At 39.6% G+C, this 13,074-nt stretch overlaps 2 protein-coding genes across 3 annotated transcripts in view; one reads left to right on the forward strand and one right to left on the reverse strand.

Moving 5' to 3' along the window:
* LOC144027016 (interleukin-12 receptor subunit beta-2-like) overlaps nucleotides 1–13,074 on the reverse strand; it is a 14,356-nt gene continuing 1,282 nt past the window's right edge. Inside the window, exons 1-17 of one of the 2 annotated variants that reach the window (XM_077534248.1) lie at nucleotides 10,847–10,896; nucleotides 10,595–10,708; nucleotides 10,378–10,513; nucleotides 8,934–9,109; nucleotides 8,506–8,629; nucleotides 7,982–8,139; nucleotides 7,243–7,385; nucleotides 7,000–7,156; nucleotides 5,935–6,017; nucleotides 5,586–5,790; nucleotides 4,714–4,914; nucleotides 4,494–4,592; nucleotides 3,915–4,070; nucleotides 2,869–3,009; nucleotides 2,653–2,737; nucleotides 2,464–2,554; nucleotides 1–1,785 (exon numbers count right to left, since the gene is read on the reverse strand). In XM_077534248.1, coding sequence (XP_077390374.1) covers nucleotides 1,303–1,785; nucleotides 2,464–2,554; nucleotides 2,653–2,737; nucleotides 2,869–3,009; nucleotides 3,915–4,070; nucleotides 4,494–4,592; nucleotides 4,714–4,914; nucleotides 5,586–5,790; nucleotides 5,935–6,017; nucleotides 7,000–7,156; nucleotides 7,243–7,385; nucleotides 7,982–8,139; nucleotides 8,506–8,629; nucleotides 8,934–9,109; nucleotides 10,378–10,513; nucleotides 10,595–10,634 — 2,478 coding nt within the window. In that variant the 5' untranslated portion in view covers nucleotides 10,635–10,708; nucleotides 10,847–10,896 and the 3' untranslated portion in view covers nucleotides 1–1,302. Of the gene's footprint in view, nucleotides 1,786–2,463; nucleotides 2,555–2,652; nucleotides 2,738–2,868; nucleotides 3,010–3,914; nucleotides 4,071–4,493; nucleotides 4,593–4,713; nucleotides 4,915–5,585; nucleotides 5,791–5,934; nucleotides 6,018–6,999; nucleotides 7,157–7,242; nucleotides 7,386–7,981; nucleotides 8,140–8,505; nucleotides 8,630–8,933; nucleotides 9,110–10,377; nucleotides 10,514–10,594; nucleotides 10,709–10,846; nucleotides 10,897–13,074 lie in introns of those variants that run through there. The other variant, XM_077534247.1, reaches the window with a different exon arrangement.
* Nucleotides 12,083–13,074, forward strand: part of LOC144027023 (cytochrome P450 2J2-like) — an 8,749-nt gene continuing 7,757 nt past the window's right edge. The window contains exon 1 of the mRNA XM_077534288.1: nucleotides 12,083–12,453. Coding sequence (XP_077390414.1) covers nucleotides 12,100–12,453 — 354 coding nt within the window. The 5' untranslated portion in view covers nucleotides 12,083–12,099. The remainder of the gene's footprint in view (nucleotides 12,454–13,074) is intronic.

Raw genomic sequence — 13,074 nt, forward strand, 5'->3', positions numbered from 1 at the left:
ACTTGCGGTGTGTTTTTACTCGCTCACGCCAGACGCTAACAACAACATGCTACGCTAACAGCACACAGCTTGTACACATGATCCCAGTGACTATGCTAATTGATTTTGCTCATGCGTTTTAAGAGGGTTTTGCTGCCGGCTTGGTGGAGGGTTAGACCGAGTTAGAAAATAGGTTTGGTCCTCCTGAGAGTTTAATAGAATACTGCACACAAAAAAATGTGCTGCAATTCAAAGAAAACTGACTATTTTAGGGGAATTTTCATTCAGCCTACAGTAATTCAAAGAAGACTGACAACATGCTTCCTTGACATTGTATTAAATTGAGAGCACATTGACCAGGTACACACAACAATTTAGTGTGATATTGTAGAAAATAGTGAACAAGAGAAAATTTAATGCGACCTTGCTATTGTAGAAAATAGTACAAAATTACCATTTTAGATTCATCTTTGCTGCTAAATGGGGGGGGGGGACAATAAAGAGGATTTAGTGGACTAGTGTACAAAATACTCCAGTTCACAGTAATAAGTAGGAAACTTACATTTTTAGGGAAACTACTGCTGCTTATGATGATGAGGCAGTCTAAACCTGGAATCAAATTGAGCATGTTTTGCTGTGATTTGTAGGATATTTTACAATATGTTTTATTTAGGATACTCCACAAAATTAAAAGGAAACAAACAATTTTTAGGGAGACCTTTCTACCGCCTAGGCTGAGGTTTAACACAGGGGACTCTATTCTTGTGAGAATTTAGTAGGATCTTTTACAAAATAGTACACAGAAAACCAATAATTTTAAGAAAAAAATTTTTGCTACCGTATCTACTCTGTTTTCATAAGAATTTCATAGGATATTTTTAAAATACGTAATGTATAAAACATCGTTTTTAGCAATACTGCCCGTTTTTATGAGAATTCAGTATGCCAAATGTTGTAATAGACGAAACCTGGCAGTTTTTAGGGAAACTTTGATAATTGCTACTTTGTATTTAGAATTTATTAGGATATTGTACAAAATAGTTTCAATCGTTTCTTAGGCAAAGTTTGCTACTTCCTCAGGGTCCCATATTGACGCTGTTTTCACAGAAATTTGGTACAAATTGTCCAAAACAGCACAAAATGTTTACTGTAATGAGTACAAAACTAACACCATGTGAAGCAACTCCGGAAAAAAAATATTTTGAGAAGTTTGTTAAAAGTACTGCAAAAATTGCCACTAAGACTTTTCGTGTGGGGTTTTGGGCTTACTTGTGCGGTTTCCTCGTAAATTTGCAGACAAGATGAATGGACACCATCAGTGGTTTAATCTACTTCCTGCCCGCTGCTGGGAATGCAGATTTGTGGGATGTAGCCACCAGCCAGCGAGACCTCCACCACAGTTTCACCTTGTAAATCCACGACAGGGGGATGGCCTTCGGGGTCCCCATAGTTTGCTCTGCTCCAGTCCGCTCCCGGTGTGTGGGGCCCGCCGGACGAGCTCAACTCCAAGCTGGACAGCAAGTTCCCCAGGGTTGGTCCGAAGCCGCCGGAACCTGAGTCTACTCCCGTGTGGTCCGTCTGGTCCTGGTCTGGCTGGTCTCCTCGCGGGATGTCGTTGAGCTGGGGCTTGTAACCGTGGTCCAGCGTTGCCATGACAACCGCCTCCAGAAAACAAGTCTCGGCTTTAGTGGGTTGCTGGACGTAAGAGGCGGGGGAGAAGGAGTCCTCTTCGGAGGCAAAACTGATGGGGGACAGCGGGGGGTCGCTGTCGGTGTACGAGAAAGTTGGCTCGCTCCCGATGTCCAGCTAAAGATAGAGATGATGATGATGATGATGATAATTATGATGATGAGTATTATTATTATTCATCCATCCATTTTCTGAACCACTTGCTCCTCACAAGGGCCGCAGGGGGTGCTGGAGCCTATCCCAGCTGGCTATGGGCAGTGGGCGGGGTACACCCTGAACTGGTTGTCAGCCAATCTATTATCATTCTTCTTATTATTATTATTTATGGACTTATTTGAATGTATTTATCATGCATTCAGTCAACAGACAACGGAAAGAGATTTTGTCATATTTATGAATGAAATACGATAACAGCGAATCTGTTTGCCTGCACCTTGATCAAAAATGCACCAAAATCGCATTTACCACCATTAAGACCTGGTTTCAGTGAGTCTAAATCTCTAGTGCGGTTTACGAAAATTCATAAACACGCTGAACTGCAAGCTATGAAAGTAGGGCGCAAAACATTTAAGGTGAGAGGAAAATTTACCACCTTGATCTTAGCTGTCTGTTTGAGTTCAAATGCCATTGAATGCAACATCATCATCATTGTAATTGATATGACAATTAAAGAATCAAATGTTTCGACATAAGACAATATCAGTTCACAATGTCTTGCTCCGAGTGGGCAAAAGATAGCGCCAAATAAATCGAATGCATTATTATCGTGCAGGGGTACCTAATGCAGTGTCCTACCTCCAGTAGTTTGATGGCTTGGCTCTTTTCTGGTTTGGGAAGCTCCTCCACCAGCCAGTCAGGACCCCATAATGCACATATTGCTTTGATCCTGAACAACACACACAGGTACATTGGTGCCGCTATTTTGGTTCACAACAAAGTTCAAAAGTGTCCTTGTAATGAGTCAAACGTTTTTTTTCCCCATACTTTCTCTTCACACAGCTCCAGCACGCCAGCTGTACCATGACGGCTACCACAGCTAACATGGGGAACACCTGCACAGCCAATCCAGCTAAAAAAAATAATAATAAAAAATACTCACAACATCCAGGCATTCCATAAATTGTCCACTCTCACTCTGTGCATTTTATTCTCTAGTTATTAATCTTGAAGCAACGTCATGGGAATTGCATGATCAGCCACCTGCAGGCTCCCTGGGTCGAGAGTAGGTGAGGTTCCCGCGCGGGCCCTCTCCGGCGGAGGTGGAAGCAGACATCTGGAGGGCCACGGCGCCCTGGGGACACTTCAGCCATTTCCGTCTACGATCCGACGCAGCCGCCACCACTGAGGACGATGACATCATGAACAAGCTAACGAGTGCTGCTCACCTCATGGGAGTTAAGAAGGAAGGTACAGTAGAACAGGAGGAAGGATGCAAAGAAATGATGTATGAAAGCAAGGAAAGGAAGAAAGGAAGGGAAAGCAAAAGTGGGAAGATTGAAAGAAGGGAGAAAGAAGAGATTAATGGACGGGGAAAATGAAGAAACAGGTAGGTAATGGAGGGAGGGAGGTAGAAAGGAAGGAAAGAAAGGAGCAATGAAGCAAGGAAGTAAAGAAGGAAGAAATAAGAAAGGAAAGGTTGGGGGATATCATGGGTGGAGGGAGGAAGAAAGCAAAGAACAAAGGAAAGTAGGAATGAAAGCAATAGAGGAATGTAAGGAAGGAAAATGGAAAATAGAAAGGAATTAACTTAATAAAACAAGGTAAATAGAAAGGAAATAAGGGAAGGAAAGAGGAATGAAGGAAGAGAGGGAGGGAAGAAAGGTAGGATTGAAGGAAGGCAGAAAGGAAGAAATGAGTAAAAGAAAGGAAGGAATGAAATGAAGGAATATAGGAAAGAAGGGGAGCGGGAGGGAGGAAGAAAAACCCTGGAAAGTCTAAACCTGAAAACGTTAAATTAATCTAGAAACCTCAACTCATGATTTCAAACCCTAAGTAAAAACCCTAATCATGACTAGAAACCCTAATTTGAACTCCTAAAAGACAATTAAGAATGATTTAATATTACATCAAATTTATTATGAGGGCTTGTCTATATAAAAAAAAAAAAAAGAAAAAAAAAAGCGATCGTCCAACTGTAGCATGTATTTGTAGTTTTCAGACTGTCCACTAGAGGTCACTGCTTTATTCAATCTGAGGCTATATTTCCTCTGCACTCGTACTCGTCTCGCTGTGATGCATTTGTTGACCTGGGATTTCCTGGCTTTGCACATGGGTGGTCCTCAGGTAGACGGTGTAGTTGTTGATGAAGCCCCTCTGCTCCTCCACCGCGGGGTCCGCCCACTGGACCAGGATGTGTGTGGTGTTGTGGTCCAGCACCGACACGCTGGGACCGGCAGTTGGTTCTGAAAACACAAAAGTGTGACGTCATGCCTTACACCTGAACCAGAAAGTTCACTTTTGCCACGTTTGGTTATGTAACAGCCTTATTTGTACTTTTGTCTTTTCTTTTTTTTTTGTCTTTTCTTTTCTTTTCTTTTCTTTTCTTTTCAACAGGTTTAATACAAATAAAACTGCAAATATGGAATAAATGTTTCACTTTTTCCACATTTTGTTTTATTGTTTGTTTCATGTAGAGTTCATCAATTTTGAAAGACTATGTGAGATAACAAAATGTGGAAAAAAGCAAAGACCTTCACAAATTTGAGAAGAAAGGAAAAGCATTTTGTCATATGTCAAATGTAGGAGGGGGAAAGTGAAGTGCTGCCAATAAGTATTCACAGTGTTTCGTTAAAAACAAAAACAAAATGTAAGCAGGCGTGTATTACTGAGCTGTCTTGAGTAGGCCAGGATGGACGACGGCATGCTGACTCCTCGACTGTTGACGGCATACATTGAGATGTTGTACCTCACGCCCTCGGACAAGCCTCATAACAGGAAATCACAAGCGGATTAGATGTAATACACTTGCTATCCACTGGGTGTCAGTGCCGTATTGAAAAAAAAACCCCCACTGTGTCCGTTTACGACTTCTGGACTTGTTTGTACCTGTGACGCTTGCATTGTTTTGATCCATGGACACTTGTATCCAGCTTAGCTCACTTTTCCCCACAGGCACGCGAGTCCATTCCAGAACATAGTACAACTCTTCACTTTGTGGTGGTCTTGGTCTAGCCCACTCCCAGGAAACTAGCATTGCGCTGCCGTTAGCCCCGGGATCAGCTTGCCTGAGAGCAGGCCCTGGGTCATCTGAACAGTAACATGCTACGTTAGCCTTGTTGCTACCACATCACCATAATGACCTCATTAAGGCTTGGTGAATGGTTTATTGTAATATAATAACTTGATCTAAATCATTGGATAAGTGTTAAGTGTGACAGTAGGTCTAAACATCGTAATTTTCAGGAAACCCCCAAAGTGGCGTGTTGGTTCAAACATTAATATTTTATTGTCAAAGAGGGAAAGCCACATTCAAAACTCTGATTGGTCATAAATCTGTATTTAAAAACAAAACAAAACAAAAAACAAAAAAAACACCCAAACGTATACTGACCAATGGTAAAGATTTGTGAAAGAATGAAAATTTACCAGATTCTGACATAGGATACTTCGTTTATAGAGCATATATATATATATATATATATATATATATATATATATATATATATATATATATATATATATATATATATATATATATATATATATATATATATATATATATATATATATATGTACAAAATATATTACATATTACACACAGATTAAATGGTTATACTGTTAAATATGTTTATGTCTGAATTGTGATTATTAAGTATATTAATAACTGCTGAATTTATTTGACCTATTTACAATGATAATAAAAATATAAAAACTTCACTATCGCCTTACATGCGTGTTGTGATGCGTTTTGTGTGTACCTGAGAGCATGAGGGGCACGCTGGCCGACGGCGACGTCCCGTAAGTGGTGACCACGCTGACGGCAAGCGTCGCAAGATCGGACGGCACCTGAAGTGAACACTGGCACACGGATGTGGCGCAGAACACTTCCCGTGCCGCGTGACCTCGGCCCAGGTCCACCATGTAGCGCTCCACCTGTCCACTGTGTGACTCTGGAGGAGGAGCCTAGAGATTGTGATGCAACAATGAGACTAATTTACATAATATCGCAACCAAACCGAGTCGAACTGGTTTTAAATGAAGACAAATGACATTACACGCTACGTCTCCTATAAAAATGAAAACAATTTCAGATGAATGGCATGTTACCTTCCACAAAACCGTGACAGTCTGAGGTGAGATGTTCTTGTGATTGCTCAATATCCGCCACACATGCAGTGGCTGAGACGGTCCTAAAGATAAACGCAAAGGAAACTTATTATCATCACTGATCATGCACTGATCGTTTTATACACAAAAGTATCAACTTGGCTGAACTGGCCCGTTTGCCTCAAGCAGTTTATTGCCCTTCGTGGCTGAAGTTTTTCAAACTAATCTTTAAAAAAAGAGAGAGAATTACAGTACACAGAATGTATTTAACCTAAATTTGCCATTTAAAACGTCTGCTAGGTTAATGCTAACATAATGAGAACAGCCAAAGAATGGCTAATGAAACCAGCATTGCTATAGTAACTTGTAATATTTATACCGAGATGAAAGATTTTCTTTCCTTTTTTAGGGAAAAACAGGGAAAATATTGTTTGAGGATGTGTCGGTGAAGCGAGTGATTTCAGTAGAGAAGTGGTAGCATTAGCGGATAGCTTCACGTTAGTTACGTGCGCCAGAAACTTGACGTCAAATTCTCTAGATTACGGTCTGGTTACATTTTATATACTGTAATTTACGGTGATTTTAATGTCAGACTTTCCCCAAGATGTAGAACAAATTTAGCTGGCTCTGACAAACGAAAAATAGTTATGGTTCGTAATATTGCCACATGTAGCGGTCACTTGCAGGCAGTTAATTTCTGAAAAGTCGGAGGTGAGGGAGAATGATGGAAGGGAAATGTTGGATTTGCAAGAATGCCATCCGTGAAGCAATATTATATCAAATTTGCAGAAAATGAGACCCAAGTGGAGGTGATTGATCATGAAGAGAAGGGGCCCCAAGACAGAGCCCTGAGGAATCCCCTTTGGTGATTAGTGAGGGGTTGAATGAAAATGTCTTTGTATGGACTTGAACTATACACATCCACATTTGTTATGAAAAGTCTAAATACTGTTTTTGTAAGATGGTTCCTGTACTTTCATTAATACTGTATATTATTTTTAGAAAACAAAAGCACGAAAGAAAAATACAATACATGTAAATACTTAACAAGGAAATTGACCATACCTTTTCCCGGACTTCTACCCGTCACCACTGAACTCCATTTGCTGCAATTTCTGGTTCCGGTGGTACATGCCCTGATCTGGAATTCGTAGTCCACCAAAGGCTCCAGATCATCCACTTGTACCTCATCCAGTTTGAGCCGCGTCGCCTCTCTCGCATCCTAAGCAATAAGGAGCGGGAGGAGTGGGGGTCAGACTAAGCCCACCAAACCTGGAGGAGGTAAACTGTCTTTTTTTTTTTTTTTACCCATGTAGAAGAGTTGGCTGGGCGGAGCCTGACGACAGCAATGAGCTGTGACGAGTTTTCGGGCGTCTCCCACTGCAACACGACCGGCAGCGTGGATACGTTCCCAAAGTGGATGCGAGTGATGCGAGGACTTTCAGGTACAACTGTAGGAGTGAGGAGACCCCTTGTTTAAAGATCACGTCGGCTTATGCATTATTCATTATCACTGCTGCCGAATTTCAGTTCAAATCGTCCAAATCATCCAAATTTCAGCCTCTTAGATTATAATAACCACATTTTTTCTTTATTTCGATTGACAAAAATATTTTAATGGTTTGTTGGTAATTTTGCGTCCGATTACACCTGAGATAGCAACATTTTTGAAAATTAATTGATTGATAATTAATATGCTTTGCCAGTTAACAAAATGTACTTTGATAGTTACTAAAAGTAGTGTTTTGACGTCACCAGTTTGTTTTGCATTTGTTTACTGCTAGTATTGCCTAATTTTCAGAATTTTTGATTCATTTTCACATGAAACAGCTCTCTGCGATAATGATTACCGTCTTTAACAATATTGATAAATATATCGATCAATAAAGATGAAAGAATACTGCATGGACATGCTTCAAAAGACAGACACAGCCAAAGATATCAATCTATGTCATAACTTCCGTTTTATTAGCACGTTAAAAACTAAAATGTGGAATTGAAATATAAAAAAACCAAAAACCCTCCTGGTGATTTCTTGCTTGCTTACATATTTGTGTGGGCTGCAGCGTAAACGGATCCGAGCTTGAGAGTCCAAAGTGGTTGTCAGCGCTGACCACCAGGCGGTACCGCTGGTTCAAATCCAACTCGGCTTTCGGTAACTCCACCTTGTCCGCCTCAGAGGTCCAATTCCAAGTGCCGTTTCCACTGAGGAATGGATGACACACACATACGTGCACATGCTAGTGAAGTGAATTCTCTGATATGGAATTCGTTCTGACAATGCCAATAATGCTGGAAAATAATCAATAACAGCTTTCTACTACTACTACTACTAGTACTACTACTACTACTTAAAAGTGCTGTCCTGTGTTTAACCGCAAGTTTGAAGCTGTTCAGTGAACCAAGTAAAATTATACTCTGACCAACTATTACCTTTCACAGCTTAAAAAAAAAAGAAAAAAAAAGAAAGAAACCCCCCACAAAATGTTGAATCTGTCTAAATTTGCTGTAATACACTACATTAGCATTCGCAAGTCAATCCGAGCTGTTGTTGAGTGCTTGCTAGCTAACCTGCTGAGTGACACCTTGTAGGAAGTGGCCACGTAGGTGTCGTGCCCGGCCTGCCATCGGCACTCCACCGAGCGGGAGAGCGAGGTGGTCTCGCAGGTGATGTTCTCCGGCTTCTCTGGGGGCCCTTTGGTGATGGAAAATGCTTGTCGTTAGCCATAAAGCTACTTCGTCGTTGTTTTTAAATCCATTTTAGCTAGTAGCTGTCTAGCTAGCTAGCTACCTAGCTACAGTGAGACCTAAGTATTGTTCTGTTTTTTAATTGTAGAAATTGTATCGCTTTCAATACATCATACATTTTTATGAAGTATTTATTTATTCTAGCTGACTAAACCCCTGGACAGCCCCCTCCACCCGGTTAAAATGGATCTAAAACCGCCACTGTCTCTTGGCCAACATCTGCGCTGATAGAATCACGCTACAATACATACGGCCCCCCTTCGGCGTTAACCCTCCGACTATGTCGATTTGGCCGTGCTGGTGCAGCCTGCAATGTAGGTTGAATTTGGGCCGCCGCATGTTGGGCAGCCTGAACACCACCACCGGGCTGCAGTTCTCTTTCCACTCAGTCTCGGGAAGCGGACTCAACACCAAAGACACTTTGGACCTGCAAGGGCAAACATCAACATTGTGCACATTAGTTGCTTTCCTACTTACATATTCTTTTTATTATCATACTATACATGTGCTTTATTATTGTGACTTGCAAGGGCTATTTTTTATTTTTTTGCTTATTTTGATTACAGTACTTTTATTACTGGCACTACATTTTACAAAGAGCAAATTCTTACTTTTATGAGATTGATTAGATTATTTTTTTAGACATTTTTTTTTATTATTTTTTTCATCACATTTAGTATTTTCTTGTTAGAATTGTATTAGTTATATTATTTTTATTATTTTGATTTTATAATTTAAATACTTTTGTATCATTAGTTTTAATCTCCATTTACTTAATATTGGTATTTTTGCGATTTTTTTTTCCAACTGTTTTAATGGCCTTGTTATTGTGCCTTGTGTGTTTTTTGTTGTTGTTTATATTACTTTTTGGAACAGTTGCACTATTTTACTTTGTGTTATTTTATATGTTGTATGCGTTTTATTATTTTGTAATTGTACAGGCAGAATTTTTAATGCTTTTTTTTTTTTTTTTAACATTGATAACATCATGCTATTGTGAGTTATACTATTTATTTCTATTACTTGAATTACTTTTTGTATAGACAGAATAGATTTTTTAATATTACTTCTTTTATGCTTTCTTCATTAGTCTTCCAAATATTTTTGTCAACGGGATGAAGGCACAGGCGGAACTTTTTGACACTTAATGCATGTCAAAACCATCTCAACGAAACAAAAAGATTTTTGCACTGGCGAGCAAGAGCAACAAATCTTTTGTCAACCGTTGCAGATGGAAGATTCTCTTTAACCCTTGTTTCATCTTTATTTCCTTTGATCCTTCCTCTGGTCTCCTGACAACTCTGGCGGAACTCTAAAATTTAAGGTGAAGAGTATGGAATTTTTAAAATAGATTTCAGGTAAATTGCAGAGCACAAACTCACACGCATGCAAAAAAAAAAAAAAAAAAAAAAAAAAAAGAATCTCTCCGAATTGTTTTTTCTTACTTTTAATAATTACCTAGTTTGTTTGTCCTTTTTTTTTAAATTTGTCTAATGTCAGTACAGTCACTATTTTGTACTCTTTTTGTTATTAATAAGGAACAAGACTTCCTCTGGGGATAATTACTACAAAAAGAAGAACAACTTGGAAGTCAACTTGTGTTCATGATTGATGAAAAAAAAAATTGACTATTTTTGACTTCCGGTTCTTGTCTTAGAGGAGAAGTGCAGAAGGGTTTTGTCTCCGGGCTCTTACCCCGGTTCACACGGATTCTTGATGTGGCAGGACACCACGAGCTCTGAGCCCAGCAAAAAGGGCAAGGGCGATTCCATGCTGAGGTTGCCCCATCTGTTGTCAAACCTCTGGGCGCCACCGAAGAGTGAGCCACTTCCTGAAGAAAAGAACAAAAAAAAAAAAAAAATCAGACGTAGACGGCCTTTTATGAGAAAAGACAAAACAAAGAAATACTCACTGCTGAGGAGAAACACGATGAAGCATCTCCAGAGGGTCATCGCCGCTCGGCACGAAAAGTGTCACGACTTCCTGGTGTCGAGCGATTGCTTTTGACATTTGGTGAAGAATCCATCTGATAAGATGCAAACAGCAGCAGAAAAAAAAAAAAAAAAGACGTGTTAAGATGGCACGCAGTGCTTTTGCTTGTGTTGCATGTGGGAGAAAAAAAAAAAGAAGAAGGGCAAAAAAAACAAAAAACGAGGCCAGTGACCTGGTTTAGTGGAGTTGGGGTTGGTTAGTCACAGAGGTCTTCACGTCGGCAGGTGCCCTACTTCACTCACCGCAAAACATTCACACGCAACTGTTCCCGTTTCAACATGCAGCCTGACAAAATGCAGCGTGCGCATGCAGTGGACCCCCGCATACTCGCGACACGTGGATTTAACTACTCGTGGAGGGTTTTTTTTTTCTTCTTCTTCTTCTTTTTTCCCCCAATTATTATATAAAAAAAAACAAAAAACAAAAAAAAAACAAAAAAAAAAAAACAAAAAAAAACAAAAACAAAAAAAAAAAAAAACAAAAAAAAAAAAAACGTTTTTAGGGTTTCAACCCAATCCCCCTTTTTTTTTCATAGTAAGGAGGTTTATCCCCATTTTATCACAAATTTTGGCCGTTTGGAAACAAAAAAAATAATTTTGGGATGCAAGTAAAATTATTTTAATAATAGATTAATTAGTCGATTATTTTGTTCATTAATTATGACGACGTGTTTCGGGTCATCAAGTGAGAGAAAGAAAAGACAAGACTTGAAGTTGTCATGATGAGCTTTCAAGACATCATGACAAGATTTAAAGTGATGAGGTTTAAAAAGTAGTTGACACGAGATTTAAAGTCAAGAAGATCCCCTAATTTCTATTTCTAATTGAATTATTTTGAATCTCATTAATATTCTTTGACGTGTATTACACTTGTATTATTTGTGTAATATTAGTTAAGGATGGACGTGTACTGATATCAGGTGCCTTCTTGTGGCTGTTTTACAATGAGTAACTAGAAATTAGACAGAAAATTGCCATTACTTTATTTCGGGAAAAAAATGCTCTAATGGGATACATAGGCCTTGCTTTAAAATGTCTCGTTATTTATTGTTTTTTTTTTTTTTTTTGGGGGGGGGGGGCTAATGCATCAAAAAAGTACTAGCGGTGTCGGTACTTGGTATCGACATCAATGACTACTCAAGAGTTGAGTATTCATGCAGGTATCTGTAAAAAGAATGCAACATCCAAAATATTAGTACTAATTTATGAATTGCAAAGTCTTATGACTTTCATTATTCTTTATTAACTATTAGTTGCAGTACTTTAATGATTGCTAGAGGCACCAAAGGTAAACTGACAACTGATCACTGATAGTGATCCCAGTAAATCATTACTGGAGGGCTTTCATGGGCTAGAACACACTCAAGCTAATGCGTTTCATTATTGTATAAAAAGATAACAATGTTCTGGTGTGCACACTCCTTCCATGTCGTCACTATCAGCAGCCAGCCGTAAAATCGTGTCACATCTACGCTTACTTTTCACAACATATGAGGACAAGTTACATAACTTTTCCTCCTGCTACTCCTCCCCTTTCCCTCGAAAACAACAAACCCAGATCCCCCAGCAGACGGGTGAGAGAAATCTCCCTAACGTTATGATTTTTCAAGCTCTTTTCGAGTGTCTGGACGTGAGCGGCTGGCTGCTGTTTGCTTTGGCGGCGCTGCTGCTGACGGACGTGCTGCGAAACTGGCGGCCTGGCACTTTCCCACCGGGACCTTTGGCCCTGCCTTTTCTCGGGAATGTCTTCACTTCGTTGGACTACAAAGCCTTGGAGGGGGTGAGACCAAAAAGCAATTAGTGACACTGGCGATCATGTGACTTGACTCAAGTCAGGCCTAAGTCAGTAGTTTTTAGGACTTGGCTAAAATTTGCGTACTATGTAGACGTGATTTAGCAGGTGTAACTTTAGACCGACTTTATGCCATGATTGATTGATTTATTTTTTTTATGAATATGTCATTGTCTCATTCACTCCCAGCCATTTTCACAGAAGCAGTCCCGTTCGCTCCCGGCTTTTTTTTACTGGATTTTGACTGATTTTGCAAGGCCCACAGAATATTGTGTTCTATTGCTATAAAAGCATGGCACCTATCAAGAGAAAGATTAAAGTCTCTTCTTTCATCAGGAAAAAAAAGTATGTTTCTATCTGTTTCCGTTTTTCAGCAATTAGCATTAGAAGAGAGCTAAGTTTAATCAGTTTTCACAAATCTATTCAAAATTGTAAGTAATTAAGCTTTTTTTCTAGATGGCCCTGGTTGATCTCCTTTGCTCTGCTGCCACCTGCTGGCCGTTTGTGTAATAACTACCATTTCTGCAACCGTTCTTTGCAGTTGAGAGGCTGCATCAAAGCCTTCCGTATGCTCTAGCATAAAAAAATAAAAATAAAAAATAAAACGTA

This window comes from Festucalex cinctus, chromosome 10, assembly GCF_051991245.1.
Source record: "Festucalex cinctus isolate MCC-2025b chromosome 10, RoL_Fcin_1.0, whole genome shotgun sequence".
Taxonomy (NCBI): domain Eukaryota; kingdom Metazoa; phylum Chordata; class Actinopteri; order Syngnathiformes; family Syngnathidae; genus Festucalex; species Festucalex cinctus.